The sequence below is a fragment of the Heloderma suspectum genome, chromosome 16 (genome assembly GCF_057233095.1).
Source record: "Heloderma suspectum isolate Gila_16-S chromosome 16, 16-S_ref, whole genome shotgun sequence".
Classification (NCBI taxonomy): domain Eukaryota; kingdom Metazoa; phylum Chordata; class Lepidosauria; order Squamata; family Helodermatidae; genus Heloderma; species Heloderma suspectum.
In genome coordinates this window covers 4,679,830-4,696,196 of record NC_139473.1, presented here as the reverse complement: position 1 = coordinate 4,696,196, position 16,367 = coordinate 4,679,830, and the positions used below count along the sequence as shown (strand labels likewise).

Genomic DNA, 16,367 nt, shown 5'->3' with positions numbered 1-16,367 from the left:
ATTGTCAGTCTTGCGTTCTCCTGTGTTCAGATTTTTTAAATCTCAAGCTCTTACTGCCCTGAGAATGAACAAATTTGCAAATTTAGGTCCTTTATGAACGAAAATGAACCCAAACAAAATTCTCACCCATCTGCACCAGCCAGGTTCAATAGGTACATGATGTGTACCATGATAAACCTGTCTGCCATATTCGTTAAAGATGAGGAGCCTCTCAGAAAAAAAGAGGTATCAACCCTAATTGAATAACTGCTCAAAAGCCTGGATGGATGAACCTGTTAGTTTTGGTTTCTCCCACATTCATTTTTTTAAAAAAATCTCAAATTCTTTCTGTCCCAAATATGAAGAAATTTGCAAATTTTGGTAAATTCTTATGAGAAATGAACCGAGCCCATTTTTGCACCCGTCAATATCCCTACCATTGCCAGTCGTTATTAATTTATCTTTTGTGCAGTGTCTCTCTCTAGGGGCTAGTCTGCAGTGCGTTTTTTGGGGTGGGGGGGCGGGGATCTCATCCACCTTTCCTATACAAACTATTGTGCCAATAAGAGGCCGGGCAGTATGGATCTGTCTAACAAGGGAATGCTAATGAAAGGTGTGTCCCCCTTTCCAGTCACTCCCCTACTGTCCTTGGAGTATTTGCATCTCCCCCCCACCTCCGCCCCCACTTCTCCGACGTCCAGACTGATAAATCGCCAAATGCTGAGCCCGACACAATTAATTTGCTTGCTGGAATTACAACACGCTCATTACCGTCAATGCAAACTTGGGATTAAAGGCGGCTTAAATAACAACTGATTGGACATTTAAGGCAGCGTCGGATTCAATCAACATCCCTCTCACGTGAGCTCGGCTGCCAGGCTCGGAGAGACGAACCGCTTGGGATCAGCTGAGGCCCGGACATGACAGCTGGATGAAATTGGGAGGCTGTTTGGATCAGCCTGCAAAATTCTCACTGCTTTCTGATAGGGGCCCCCAATCCTTCAGATGCAAGTATGTAAGAACATAAGGAAAGCCCTGCTGGATCAGACCAAGGGTCCATCTAGGTCAGCATTCTGTTCACACAGTAGCCAATCAGTTGCCCATGGGAAACCCACAAGCAGGAGATGAATGCAGCAGTGCCCTCCCGCCCATGTTTACCAACAACTGGTGAGCATAGGCTCACTGCTTCTGATACTAGAGGACGTTTGTAGCGATCATATGGCTCAGAAGCTGCAGCTCATGCAAAATGCAGCAGCCAGATTGATGACAGGGACAAGAAGCTGGAAATAATAATAAGAAGAAGGTCTGAACATATAAGACCAATTCTGGCCTGCTTGCAATGGCTGCCCATATGTTTCTGAGTCCAACTCAAGGTGCTAGTTTTGACCAATAAAGCCTTGCATGCCTCTGGACCACAATACCAGATGGAACGCCTCTCCCGGCATGAGCCTCCCTGCATACTATGTTCAGCATCCAAGGCCCTCTTCCTGGTGCCTCCTCTGAGGGAGACTCAGAAGATGGCAACAAGGGAGAGGGCCTTCTCAGTTGTGGCCCCCCAAATATGGAACAATCTCCCTGACGAGGCCCACCTGGCACCAATATTGTTATCTTTCCGGCACCAGCTTAAGACCTTCCACTTCTCCCAGGCATTTGGCACAGGTCCTGGATTTTTTTTCTTGTTGATCGTTTAAAATTGTTTAGCTATTTGTGTGCCTCAGCATGTGCTGTCTGTTTATATGTTGTATGTATGTATATTTATACTATGTATAATGTATTTGTACAGTTTTAAATTTCTGTCAGCTGCCCAGAGAGCTTTGCCTATTGGGCGGTATAGAAATGGAATCAATGCAATGCAGTGCAATGCAAGCACGACCAGGAAGCATCGATAGCCTTATCTTGCATGAATTAGTCCAGCCCCACTCTAAAGCCACCCAAATTGGTGGTCCCCGTTACATCTTGTGGAAGTGAATTTCATCATTTAATTTTGTGTTGCGAGAAGACGTCCTTCCTTTTCTCTGTCCTGGATCTCCCACCAATCAGCTTCATGGGAGGGCCCCTTTGGGTTCTAGCATCATGAGTGAGGGAGAAAAACGTCTCCCTATCCAGTTTCCATCCTATTTTAGTTTCCAGCACTTCCTGCTGGTGATGTAGCCTAAGGAGGGGCATTTCAACCTTTTGGGATAAGGGGAGGGAGCGTGCAACAGCTGGAAATCCACCAAACCCTCAGTCCTTAAGTCCGCGTGTGCCCGTTCGGGGAAGCGCGAAGCCAGGCTGGGAGCACGGGCAGCTTCCCTTGGTCGACGCTTGTGCGACAAGGGCACTGACCGTGCGGCGGTGGTGGCGGCAGTGGCGGGAAGCCCGGCTGGAAAGTCTCCTCGCTCCCCATCAGCCTGGTTTTAAACAACCGACTGTTTCGTTACTCCTGAGGCCCAGCTGAGCTGCCCGCTTCCTCTTCCCAAGGGAGGCGGGCGGCTTCTCCTCCCAGACATTTCTCTTTCCCCTCGAAGTGCAGCTCGAGCGACGAGGAGATGCTGCTTGCAAACCTCGTCTTTTTCTTTTTCCCTCCCCCTTAATGCCAAAGCAAACAGAAGCTTCCATCAGCGCTAGAATCCGCAGTGGCTACAGTGGTGGAAACTGGCAAAAGGGAGGCTTGGAGGGGCGCGTGGAAGGACATCTTCTGATGATATGGACAGTTTCAGATTGCTCTGTGGAGGATGCAGGGAGCACCTCTCCGCCAGAAGCCCCCCGGGTAGGAGACCTGCATGTAGAACAGGGGTGGGGAAATAAAGGCGGGGGGCAAGTTTAGCCCTCCAGGGCTCCCCAGATGACCATGCCCCCTTCCACTGGTCCCTCCCCCTTTCCTGCAACCACCGCCTCTTTGCTGGCTCAAAAGTCCAAAGGCAGTCCCCCCGCCCCTTCTAAAAGATTGGAATGCCTTTCCCACGGCTTCGTTAGCATGCCTGGTATGAGCTGGAAGTGCTCAAAGGTCCCTGGCATCTCTTTTCGTAGAAATTGAGTACTGCTAGAAGAACGTCTCTCTGCCCCTCCCATCTGTGACCTCACGGAAGCTCAGCCAATCACTGTCAGAGGCTTCATCTTCGCCGTCACAAACTCCCATGCAGCCAATCCTACGCGTGTTGACTCTGAAGCAGTCCCACTGTGTTCAAGGGGACTTACTCTCAATATGCGTAGCATTGCAACCTTAGCATATTACCGTGTGGAGAAACTGAGTGATTTATGTATCTGCAGATCATACGTGTTTTGTTATTACCTTCTACTAATGATGTGCTTTCCCCAACACCTTATAGTCTGGTGGTGGTTGTCCTCTGCTACTAGCGACTTGCTTTAAAAAAAATTATTTCTTTATTTACAATATTTATATACCGCTCCATATCCAGAAAAGATCTCGGAGTGGTGAACACAAGAGATAAAATAGTAAAAGGATAAAAAGATTAAAACACCAGATTATAATTATGCTATTTTTACAAACAGAATACTAGTAAAAACCATGACAGGTCAATTAAGGAATGCCTCCTGGAACAGTGCTGTTTTCAGGAAGCACCAGAAGCAGCACAGTGTGGATGCCTGCCTGACCTCCAGGGGCAGAGGGTTCCAAAGAAAGGGGGTCACCGTGCTCTCCTGGTGGACTCCTATCAGGCCATAGGTCCATGTGTAACCCCCAGGAGCAAACCCTCTGATGACCTCAGTGACCGGTCAGGTTGGTAAGGGAGAAGGCGCTCTCTCAGATATCCTGGTCCCGAGTTCTTTAGGGCTTTGTACACTAGTACTAAAACCTTAAACCTTTTCAAAACCCCTGCACATGTCACTCACAGGTAGTTGCTTCTCCAGGCAGATATTGAACTTTTTGGTCTGGTTGGGTTTTAGCTTCTTCAACGGGATCCTTGTTTCTCCAATGAACTCATTGTGGCGAAATTTGTCCTCATCGCAGACAGAAATTCTGAAAGGCAGAGAAGAGCAGAGGGTTGAATGATTAAGCAAATGATCCATCAGTATGCCATGTCAGATTGGAAAGGCATTCCAATCTTTTTTTTTGGGGGGGGGGAATTAAATAAATAACAGGAAATAATATTGCTCACCTACCTACCTAACAGGGTCGTTGCTGGAATAAAATGGGGAAGGGACAATATATGCCTTGAGGAATTAGGAAGAAGGAGGAGGGGATAAAAAAATCCAACTGATAAGGAATTTTAATTAGTTTAGCAGCCTGCTGTGACTGGTCGGACCTATCCCAATAATGCCCCAAGCCAGGGAAAAGGGTGTTGCACTCTTGCTACTGATACTGGGGTTGTTGCAAGTGCTTTTCACCTCCCCAAACACAGCATCCTTCCAAAAAACAAGTGTGCCAGTTGGCTTAGGGTGCAAGCGTATGCAGGCTTAAGCTGAAAAAAGCCCTGCAACTCCCAGTATGCCCCTGCCAGCTTGAAGGACTCTTTTGCCTTCTTGCCTTTTTTGCCTTTTTGACTCTTAAACATGCATCGGATTGCATCCTTAGCCCTTTTTGCCTCACACAGCAAGGAAACTGCCAATCCAGATAACTTTAAAGGCAACAACCTGTCAATTCACAAGTTATATACGCCGACCACATATTACCAAGATGCAGGAGCAATCTCACAGGTCATACCAGATTCACAGCAACATTAACTCCCTCTTAGACACTCCCCATCAAATCCAAGCAAATGCTTTCTTTTTCGCTTCGTACATGCTCCATGCCAGATTCAGCCTGGGCAGCTCTACCCATCAACATGATCTCCTAACATGAATACTGGGACAATATAATGCAGCCTCAAAATAGATGATGATACGGTGGGGGCGACCACCAAATACTAGGCGAGGGGGGAAACTGTCCATTTCACTTTCTCCCTCATTCAGATTTTTTTTAATCCCAAGTTCTTTCTCTCCCGAATAGGAAGAACTTGGCAAATTTGGGTACATTCTTATAAAAACGCACTGAAACGAAATCTTCACCTGGCTGTACCAGCCAAATTCAACAGGTACATCTATTCCCAGCATGGACAGGACCTGTCTGGTATGTTACTGTTAAAAGCTAAAAGCCTGTCAGAAAAAGGAGGTGCCGACCCTAATTCAACACTAACGTGGTTGAATACCCAAGGATTCAATTCCAGACTTTTAAAAGCCAAGTATTCAAAGCCCTGAGCCTGGATGGAGAAATCCGTTAGTTTTGGGTTTTCCCACATTCAATTTTTTTAAAAATAAAACATCTGGAGTCCTTTATGTCTCAGGTCTGGAGAACATTGCAAATTTTGGTCAATCCTCATCAAAACCAGACTGAAATGAAATTCTCACCTATCCTTACCGAATACTGACAAGTGTTGTTACTGAAACCCAGAACAAGGTTTTTTTTCTTTTCTTTCCCAAAGTCTTTAATGGCTTCCAAGAGTTTCCTAGTCATCAATGCATTTTCAGGAGGAACAAAAGATTCCGCTACTGTCAAGCCGGTACGAAGAATTCCTCTCTGTCAGCTTGCAGCTAATGGACCTGACTGCTTACTCCCCTTGGTTGTCTCAAACTTGCTACAGCTGGGTAGGCAGTGGGATAAGGGGGAGGCAGGTGCCTGGTGAATCCTGTCCATATGCTGAGATGAGAGCTGTTTCCCTAGCCTGGAAGCCAGATCACTATGATGAAGGATCCTGTCAAGATGTACTTTAATTACACCAGCCCAATGATATCCCGCCCCCACAAACCAGAACTGGGGCCAAGAAGCTTGATGTATCTGGAGATGATTAAACATTACATCCAGCCCCTCACTGAGGTGGGGGGATATTTTCTCAGAAGAGCGGGGAGAAATTACACACTGACCAGTACAGTTTCCTGAGCAAAGGAAGAAACCCAGTGTGCCTTATTTGTGTGGGGAAGTCTGGTGTGACTTACAGCAGAGTTGCTTTATACAGAGAAAGCATGGCAACACAGCATTTAGTACTGGAGGCAATAAACACAGGCTAGAGACAATTCAGAAGAAGTTCAAATATTATTAGTGCCTTTATACACATCATCAGAGAAGGCGATCTAAGACTGTTTAACTACAAGCACCCCCTAATGCTGGGTGTGTGAGTGTAAGTACCTGAAGGCACATGCTATGGTCCGTTGCTTCCTTTCTGGGGAGACCACAGGGCACTTGTTGCAGAGGCAAGAGGAAAAGAAAGAAGAAGAGAAAGGGGAGGGAGCAGGAAAAAGGAACCGATCGGACAACAAGGGGGATGAACAAGACATGCAGCTATCGATGCAACACATTCTCCATTGCACCCTAGTGTCTGGAAGCCTGCGGAGCTGTTCCTATTATCCAACAATTTGAACCTGTGTGGTGACAATGGGGAAGAGAATTGGTTTCCCATCAATCTCTGCATAGCAACTGGCCCAAGATCATCCTGTGAATTTTGTAGCTTTCTCTAAACCTAACCTACTTTGCAAGGTTCTTGTAGGGATAAAATGGAATAGCTGTCAGGGTTGGATCAGAGCCCAGAGAGCCCCAAAGCAGTTCTGATTCTGAGGAAGAGATAGAAACCGTGGGAGAGGAACCCGCACGCTGTTCAGAGGAGCAGCCAGGGGGAGACCCCCTCCCGGTACACATTCCTGAGAGTGATAGTGACCCTGGCAGGGAGAGGGAGGCGCAACAGCAGTTTCTGGACACTAGGCGCCGGTGCAGCATCAAGCAGGAGATGGCAGGCGCTGAGAGGAGGTGCTCAGCCCGCTTGGTGTGAAGGCAACAGCGGCGCCTGATGCCCCACAGGAAAGGGGTGGACTCTCTCCTCCTAGCCCATAAGTTCAGAGGTTTCCCGCCTTCCCCTCCAAATGGAGATCAACTGATTCCTAAGGTTAGAACCCCCGAGTAGGCAGCTCTCTTAAGTCTCACTCGTAGGATCAAGCCATTAGCATCTGTAAGCATCATTAGGTTGAATGGGAATAAAGCCTTGGAAAAGAGCCCTATCGTCTGCGTGTTCATTCTGGCTACCTGAGGATTTCAGAAGGTGGCAGGGGCAACCTCCCAACAATAGCTTCCTCCAGGGGAAACAAACATGGCAAACTGCCTTACACCAAGTTGTCCATCTAGCCAAGTAATTGGCTGTCCAGAGACTCAGGCAGAAAAAAAGCCTCTGCCCTTCACCTGCTGCTGGATCTTTTTAACTGGAGATGCCCGAGGATTGAACCGGGGACTTTCTACATGCAAAGCAGGGGCTCTACCGCTGAGCTATGGGTCCTGCCCAATGTAGGGGTGTAGGATGCAAATAGTGTACAAGTGGAGTCCCAGCTGTGTGTGCATCCATTTAGCCTTCACCACCTCATACAACCCCCCAGTCGCAGGCACCCCTCTCCACACTGCTGACAAACAGTATGCACCATGGTTACTCAAGCCATTCATGTACCACTGTCATAATCCACAGCATTCAGACACATGGCCTAAGATGGTAGTTTGAGCAATTTATTCCCTCACCCACCCATCAGGTAACAAGCCACAGTCTCCAAAACCTCTGAACCCCTTGCCTGCAAGGGCACCAACTTCAGTTGATTCAAAGGAGCCCTCCTGCAATGCTGGCTCAGTGACTGCGGTGTTATGGAATACTGATGAACATTCCAACTGCTCAGAATGTTTTGGCTTTTTAAAAAAGGATTTAATACAGTAGGCCTCAGAAGAGAGGAGGCCTAGGGAGATCTGTGGGTTTTGGCCAGAGAAGGGCTTTAACAGCACTCTCTATCAACGTGTTGGCTGTCTTTTAGATTGCGTGTGGATGAGGGTGATATGTAAATGACATGGTAAATGAGTCACGCAACTTGCATTGAGGTGAATGGGGGAGTGTGGACGATACTGATGGGGGAATGAACTCGGCACCAAAGTAGACTTTCTGCAAAGATCTGGGTCTCTGTTTAACATTTAAAAAGTGGTCATGGAGAAACATGATTTGGCAGGAGAAAAGAGGCAAATGGGGGAGGGGGGCTTAACACTTCCCCTGTCTGAGAGAGACTTCTCTCTTTCACTCATCTCCCCCCAGCCCCTTTCTCCCACTGAGCTTCTGGGGTGTTGGTCTGAGGAAAACATGTCGGAAGAGGGAGGTAACGGGAGTCAGTGGGGCGAGAACTCAAACCTTTGGCTCTGTGTATAGCTGCCTTGTGTGGTGAGCATTTTCCTGGGCAGTGAAGTATATCATCATCGTCATCATCTAGCCCTCTTTCTCAGAAAACAGACTCTCAAGGTGTCTTACAACAGGGATTAAGACATACAATTTTGGTAAACCATTTAAAACAGCTAACAACAATTAACAGTAAGATACCTTGGCCTGATCAAACAACGGAATTAAGAAGCTGTCAAATGCCTGGGAGTAGAGGAAAGTCTTAACCTGGTGCGGAAAAGATGACAATGTTGGCATCAGGCAGACTTCATTGGGGAAAGCATTCCACAATCGAGAGGTCAACCCCAAAAAGGCCCTGTCAGGGCTCTGGCCTGCCCTCCCCACCAGGCTGGTCATTGGGCCTTCCTAGACAGGAAGAGGAGCTGTAAAGGACTTCCTATTTGGGCTGGGAACTTTGCCCAGGTGATGTCGCTTTTCCGGTGTTTGAGTGTTTCTTGACTCTGACTCTCCGGCTTGATTCCCCTCTGAAGCTGCCTGCAACTCAGTTCCATTCGACTTCCTGGGGAAGATGGGAAGCCGACAAATTTGCAAGGAAACGTAGCATGCACAGAGCTACCAAGCACCCAAGTTAAAGGCAGGGCTAAGAACAGAGCTGTAGTTAATGCCGCATGGCTCATGCTAACAGTCTCAAAACCACTCCAGCTTCTGTCTTCAGCAACGATTTCTTAGAAAGGCCCCTTTATCATCTCCCACAAAGGATTTTTGCAGGAGCAGATTCATTAAAGTACTCCCTTATTAACAGGTGCTAAGAAGCCAGAAAAAAAGAGAGCGAAGGAGACAGGAGAGCAATTGAATGGTAGTGTTAGATAACAGGAGGCCACCAGGGCGGTTGTCGGTGAAGATCTCACGGGACGCTCCTACAATGACTGCCGCAAGGAGCGTTGGAGGGAACCAGGGCTTATCTGAGGAACACCGAGGCCTTTTATTCTTCTAAAAATTATATGTAGAGTGTGTGTGCAAGTATGTGTGTGTGGGAGAGAGAGAAAGGGAGAAGCCATTTGAACCCTCCAAAGAAACCCTTGTTCTAGGCCAATGGCTTGAACAGCTTTATTGCATCCGGCCTGGCAGGACCCCCAAAGAATTATTAAACCAGGAGGCGAGAGAAGGAGGGGCACCAAAATGCGCCCACCCATCACTTAATTGACTTTTAAAATGTGCCATGATGGAGCCTTTTTACTGCATATGGCCAAGGACACAACTTGCCATTTCTGTCTATACCTGGAGCAGGTTGCTATGCTTCCTCCCACAACCCATTCTTCATAGGAACCTGCTTCACACCAAGCCAATATACAGCCTGGGGGATTATTGATAAAGGGATTGGCAGAAGTCAGGATTATGAGATGTAGGCTTCCCCCCGTTTTTTCTAGCAGCCCAAGATGCACCAGGTGCAAAATGGCCCCTCAAGGGAGGGCAGAACCAGGTGCAACATAGTGGCTTAGGTGGATGGAGCCTGGTAGCAAAATGGTGGCTCTGGGGAGCGGAATCTGGTGCAACATGTTGGCTCCAGTGGGTGGAGCCTGGTTGCAAAATGGTGGCTCTGGGGAGTGGAGCCAGGGGCGAAATAGTGACCCTGGAGAGTGAAACTAGGCGCAACATGGTGGCTCAGGTGCATCATGGGTGGAACCTGGTTGCAAAATGGTGGCTCTGGGGAGTGGAACCACCACTAGGAGGGGAGTGGCATTCAATCCCATGCACTCTTACCTGGGAGTAAGTCCCACTGAAGTCGACGGGGCTTACTTCTGGGTAGATATATATGGGTTTATGCTGTAAGTGTATTTCAACCTGCTTCCCCATCTTCCCATACTTTTTTGTTTTTTACAATTCAAGATTTCATTTATAGTGTATTGTTAGACCCCAATTAAAGTGAATTGGGGGCTGTGTCTATGTGAAACACTAAGCCATGGGTGGGCAGCTACAAGAGGTCCAGGGGACATTTTTGACCCCCTCAGGTGCCCCCCCCATGGGCCCTGCAGGTGCCGAAAAATAATAAGAATACTAATCTTTAAACGGCAACCGTAGTGGCTACGGAGCATGAAAAGGGTCAAAATTAGCTTCTAAACAAGCTAATTTTGATTCATCAATTGTGCACATCTTTGAAATGTACTCTTTCTTTTCCCATTGATTAAAGCATATTTGTGCGCATTTTTCAAAAGTATGCACTCTTTCATGCACATTTTTCAATTGCACACATGCTGGAGAATGCAATTTGTGGGTGGTGGTCCGCAAATCCCACTGCAAGCTCGGAAATGTACGGACTTCGACTGCAGATTGCATCTGAGTCTGTGTTCAGTCTGGAAGTTGTGAACTGGATAAATCCTGATCAGAAATGAGCTGAAATGCATTTCTCATTCATCCCCCATGGCTGTGATCACAGCCAGCCCTACTGAGTCCCTGCTCTCAGTTAGATAGCTCCAGAAACATTTAGCAAAGAAAGTGCTAAATTCCATATTAGTGCAATAGCTTTAGCATGATATAAAAACTGTCTAGTTTCTCTTGACTTCTGTTTCCATCTACCAAGGAACCTGTGCATGTAACCTAATTATAGAGTGGTTTAGAGTAAAATGGGTGTGTGTGTTCTGCCACTGCTTGTCTGTTTCTTCTTCCCAGCAAGGCTTGGGCAGGTCCCAGGTGTAAATTGAAACCATCTCAGTACCTCGTAGAGCTTAATTTGAGTGTCTGACTGCCTGCCCTGCAACTTTCCACCTTAAGACTGTAACAAAATGCAGACTACATGGCTTTAACATCAGTCCCTTTTCCCCTCCCTCCCCATTTGCTTTTTTTTTTTTACCATTGTGTCTGACAAAGAGTTCTGTAGAACCTGAAAGCTTGCATGGGACAACACTTCTGACCTTCACTGTTTGCATGCATTTGAAAAAGGTCCGATCAGACAGTCTCCCCTGACCCCCAAATGAGGCAGAAAGAATCCCCTGTGGCCTAAAATTACTCAGTGCAGGTGAGACAGAAACGTCCCCTTAAGGCCCGTTTAAAACAGGAGAGTGAGGTAAAAGGCAAATATAAAGGGAAGTGCGGACAAGGAGAGATGACAAAAATAATTGAACAAAAGGAGCAGGAAATGGATTTTCTTTATCTCCCAAGAGTTCTTCTTCCTCACCCTGCCCCCCCCCCCGGCCTTTTATAATGTTTCTCACTGGTGACTGAGGAGTGCCATGGAAAGAACAAGGTTAAAAGTTCCTTCTCTTCTAAACCTCGAGGTTTGGGGCTGGTTTCATGGGGCCACTCCTTGAGGTGTAGGGCTGGTTCCATCGGGTCATTCCTCGAGTTTTGGGGCTTGTTCTACCGGGTCACTCCCTCCTCCTGGGAAATCAATGGTGAACCTTTTGTCTGAGTCCTCTGTTAACTCCAGGACTTAAAATTTGGGGTTTAGCCTCCAAGTGCCTTTCCAGTATGGCAACTCTGAAATTGTGAACTGCGGGGTGGCGGGGGGATTACATTTCTCCCTACACAGAGAACACAGGAAGCTGCCACATACAGAGTCAGACCGTGGGTCCATTTAAACCAGCATCATCAACACTGATGGGCAAAGCTATCCAAGGTTTCAGGCATGAGTTTTTTCTGCCCCACCTAGAGATGTTGGGAATTGAACCTGGGACGTCTGCATGCTAAAACTGAAATCCTCTCCAGGTTTCCTGAAAATATCACACACACATATGAAAATGGGCATGATATTCTGTTGTTTTCTTTGGAGGGGGGAGAAATTTCACTGAAATTTGGCAGGGGAGATTTGCAGGTTACCTTAATATTTTGCAAGCTGGCCGAGTCTTTTTTTTCACTTTTTTAAACCGGAGGTGGGGGGGGACGAGGCTTTCTTGGCTGGTTCCTGCTGACTGTGGCAGGGACATGACATGATGCTGTATGAGCAGCAAGGGGGGCTTTTTCATCAGTTCAAAGAGCAAGGAAAAACCACCTGGCCTCTTTGAAAGGTTAAGTGGAAACTCACCTACCCACAAAAGAGGATTTCGGGGATTTTCCCCCGCCCACGATTTAGGGGGGGTTCAATTCACCCCTCCCCCAACCAAGGAATCATCAAAAAAGAGCTGGCCAAAATATTTAGAGAATATGCTTTGCTCATATTTTAAAGCCCTGGGCACAAGACACAATGGCTGTGCTTTTTCTTCCAATGTGCACAGCACATTAACACTAAGGATGCATGATGAATTCATACAGTTAGCATTTTTTATGTGAAGTTGCCAAATCCATCCACACAAACCTATGCTTGAACCAGAATGCAGTTATACAAAACAAGCACAAAAATGCACATCCCAGGGAAATGTGCACACTAAAATGGATGGAAATTGCTTGCCGAAAATATGGTGAGCATTAGGAAAAGTGTGTACAAAAATGCATATCTTAATGGGAATGCACATGAAAATACATATGGGTTTTCATGTAGAGTTTTAGTGGGGGGGAGATTGCAAGTCAGTGCAGAAACAGGGCAGAATGAACATCATGTTGGAAAAATGAGAAACTGAGTGGAACTGAACTTGACAGATTTGTCCATCACTAATTGTTACCCACTCTCCAATTCTAGCTACCCAGCTGGACAGCTCCTCTGTTGTTCCAGCAACTGCCCCTGAAACTTGCTCCTTGTCCTGTTGGACAATTCTGTTGCCTTGCTGGTAGACAGGAACTCCAGGCTTCATAGCATGGCAGCAATGGGGCATTTCTTGATCCTGGCTTCCCTCCTCCAGTTTTGGAAACTGTTGACTAAACCTAAAGAGGTCAAAAGAACCTGCCCGCCATAGACTGAACTCCAGAGAAATAGGGTGTAAATGGCTTACAGGAATCTCATCAATTCCCTCTTGTTCTCATGTGGTGCATTCATGTTCGGCACAAGAAAAAGAGAGATGGGGCAATGGCAAGTGATGTGGTTATGTGCTTGGGTCATTACCAAGTGATGTGGATATGTGCTTGGGTCATTGGGTCTACAGCAAACAGACAGGGAAAAGCACATGGCAGAGAAAACAGGGAGCAAGGAAACGGGGAGTTCTAATCTGAATTTGCAGGCAGCTGGGCCATGCTGATAGGAAGACCCACTTTGGCCTATTCCCGGACCGCTGTTAGCAACAGTGATCTGAGCTGAGTTGGTCAACAGCCAAAGCTCCAGGGGAGATCTGAATTGCCCATTCCAAAAAACTTTCTCAGTTTGACATGGGTGATGGAAGGCTGAGATGCAAAACTGCTGCAGGGGGGACGGGGACATTTTGGGGCAATGCTGAAAAAAGTCGCCCTTTCCCTCCCAAGAGGTTTTTGGCACTCCTTGTGGAAATATTTGCCTATTCTTTTGAAATGCCCTCACTTGCTTTCAGCGAGGTCCTCATGCACAGCCAAATCCAATTGGCACAAGAGTATTGTGATGTTTATCACATTGACCTAGGTCAGGAGTGGGAAACCTTTGGCCCTCCAAATGTTTTGGCCTACAACTCCCATCATCCCTCACCACTGGCTATGCTGGCTAGTGCTGATGGGAGTTTTAGGCCAAAACATCTGGAGGTCCACAGGTTGCTAAGTGTTCTTTGATGTAGTGCCATCAGCCCCACTATCATCAACCATGAAAAGAAGCAGCAGCTGCCGCCACCAAGGGGGGAAACTGAGGCTGTGCAGGAAAAAGTGGGCTTGATTCACAGTGGCTATTTTCACAGTGGCCAGGACATGGTGGTCTGTCTGTGTGTTGGCTTGAGTACCCCCTGGGAGTTGAAAAATACTGCATCAAAATTAGGGATGCAATGAAGGTGTTCTGCTTTTTATTTTCAGAGCTAAACTAGTAATTAAGCGGGGGTCTATATCTCTCCTTTGCCAAAATAATTAAACTAAGGGCAAAATCCTATGCATGTTTAGGCAGAAAAAATCCTACAACTCCCAGCACTCCCCAGGCACCATGGCTGGCTGGGACATGCTAAGAGCTGTAATACTTTTTTCTGCCTAAAGTTGCATAGGATTGAACCTTAAAATAATTAAACTGTGGAAATATTTACCCCAGTCAATCCCATTTGGCACTATGTTTCTCCCAGGCTGTGACTCCTTCAGCACCAAGCTGTGTTCCATTTTTTGGTCACGCTTCTGAGCGACAAAGAGAGAATCGAGAAAGATGACTTTCATACAGGGAAAACAACTGTGCTTATTTCCTTTGGCCAAATGTTGGAGAAGAAGCAACGTGATCATTGTCTTTGGTGCCCCAACCGACTTTGTACTTTGGCTGTGATTCTTTCCCAGGTCTTGGGGGGGAGGCAGAGAGGGGAGAACACAGCTAATCCACCCCTCCAAACCATGTTCCTAATTCCACTCCAACTATCTAGGGAAATTAAAGCTCTTAATAATTAAGGTCATATAGTCAATTACCTCGGAAGATGAAACTTCTACAGTGCCAGTACAAACTGGGTTAACAATGCAAGAGAGCAGCAACAGAAAAATATACTGTAAGGCCAGGACAAAAGAAAACAGGCCCTTGGAATCATCCATCCTCCGATGTGCCATCGAGCATGTCATAAGGATGGAGCCAGGATGCAGACCAGGGGATAGATTCCAGATTCCAGTGTTGGATAAGAGAATCCTAGATTTGGGGGTGGGGGTGGGGGTGGGGAGATGTGAGGAGCCATCTAGTCCAGGTGTCACCATCCTTTTTGGGCCCATGGGCACATTTGGGAATTTGAGAAACTGCTGTGGGCACCGCCACAAAAGGCCTCATCAGTGGATCGCCGCTTTGGCATCAACCTGTCATTTGGCTGAGTCTTATTCAGCACAAACGTTTGCTTCATTTTCATTGGTCCACACAACGTCCTTTTAGTAAGGGATTGTCTAATTCGGCTAATTGCTGGTGGTGCAGCACCGCTAATGCTTCTTTGAAACAAATGTTTTGCCATGGTCCAGTAGTTGCTTCTTTACACAGATAAATTTTGTACTGGAACAGACTTTAATGTTGACTGATGTACACACTCTTTTAAATTACTTGCCTGCTTCGTAGAAATTAACAAATGGTCAGCGTAAATGGATTCTCTACCCTTTTTGACAGCTAAGAGACTGATAGTACAACATTGGAAGGATAAACACTCACGTCCTATAATGCAATGGACAGAGGACCTTACAACGTTTTCAATATTTGAACAGGTGGCATATAGATGCCACCTTCAAATGGATACTTATTTGGATATTTGGTTCCCTTCTGTTGAAGCCTGTGTATAATTGCTAGGGAGTTGTATGCATTTTATATGCATTCTTTGCTATGGATAGATACAAATCCATGTAAGTATATTTAAAAAATGGGAAAAAATTAAGACATTTTGTGGGTGCCTGTGGGCACCACACAGGGGACCTCTTTGCATTGGAGGTGCCTGCAGATGCTGTCTTGAGGACCCCTGATTGAGCAAGTCTTATCTTTGGGCAGGAAATCCAGTGTTTGCTAGAGTATTCCATCAGAAGTCCTCCAGAGAGGTAGAGTCCACCCATCTCCTGTTCACGGGTCCCATTGTTCAAATGCTCTTACCATCAAGACGTTTCCTCTGAATACTCAACTGATATCTGCCGTCCTGTAATGGAATCCCCTTAAACCAACGGTGCACGATGTGGGCCCAGAGGAGGCTGGTGTCTCCAATTTTGTTGGGGCTGTGAATCCATTCTGGATTTCAGTCAGAACCAGCCAGAACTCTAAAGGGGCTATCTAAGGTGCTGAAACTATTTTTGAGAAATAGTCCAGCACCTTGGATAGCTCCTTCAGACTTCTGGCTGGTTTTGACTGAAATCCAGAATGGATTTACAGCCCCACCGAAAATGGAGTCACCAGCCTCCGCTATGTTGTTGTTCTTCAGTCGTTCAGTCGTGTCCGACTCTTCGTGACCCCATGGACCATAGCACGCCAGGCCTTCCTGCCCTGTGCTCTCTCCCGGAGCGTGCTCAAGTCCATATTCATTGCATCGGTGATGCTATCCAGCCATCTCATCCTCTGCCATCCCCTTCTCCTTTGGCCTTCAGTCTTTCCCAGCATCAGGGTCTTTTCCAGAGAGTGGGCCGGACTAAATCTGCAAACCGGGGCACAGCTGTCCTTCAGGTCAGGCACTTCTCCACATTTTGTGATGGCTCAAAAACAGCATCCCCAAATTAGGGAAAGGTGTGGAAAAATGCAGATGCTCAGGAAAACTGTGTACAAAAATAAATGTGGATTTTCATGCCGTTTAAAAAAATTATTATTAAACATCACAGACTGGTGCAGGAATT

At 46.8% G+C, this 16,367-nt stretch overlaps 1 protein-coding gene across 3 annotated transcripts in view; it reads right to left on the bottom strand.

Moving 5' to 3' along the window:
* Positions 1 to 16,367, bottom strand: part of DOC2B (double C2 domain beta) — a 109,829-nt gene that overhangs the window by 16,982 nt on the left and 76,480 nt on the right. For all 3 annotated transcript variants that reach the window (XM_084822946.1, XM_084822945.1, XM_084822944.1), the window contains one exon: positions 3,811 to 3,937. In XM_084822946.1, the coding sequence (XP_084679072.1) occupies positions 3,811 to 3,937 (127 nt within the window). The remainder of the gene's footprint in view (positions 1 to 3,810; positions 3,938 to 16,367) is intronic.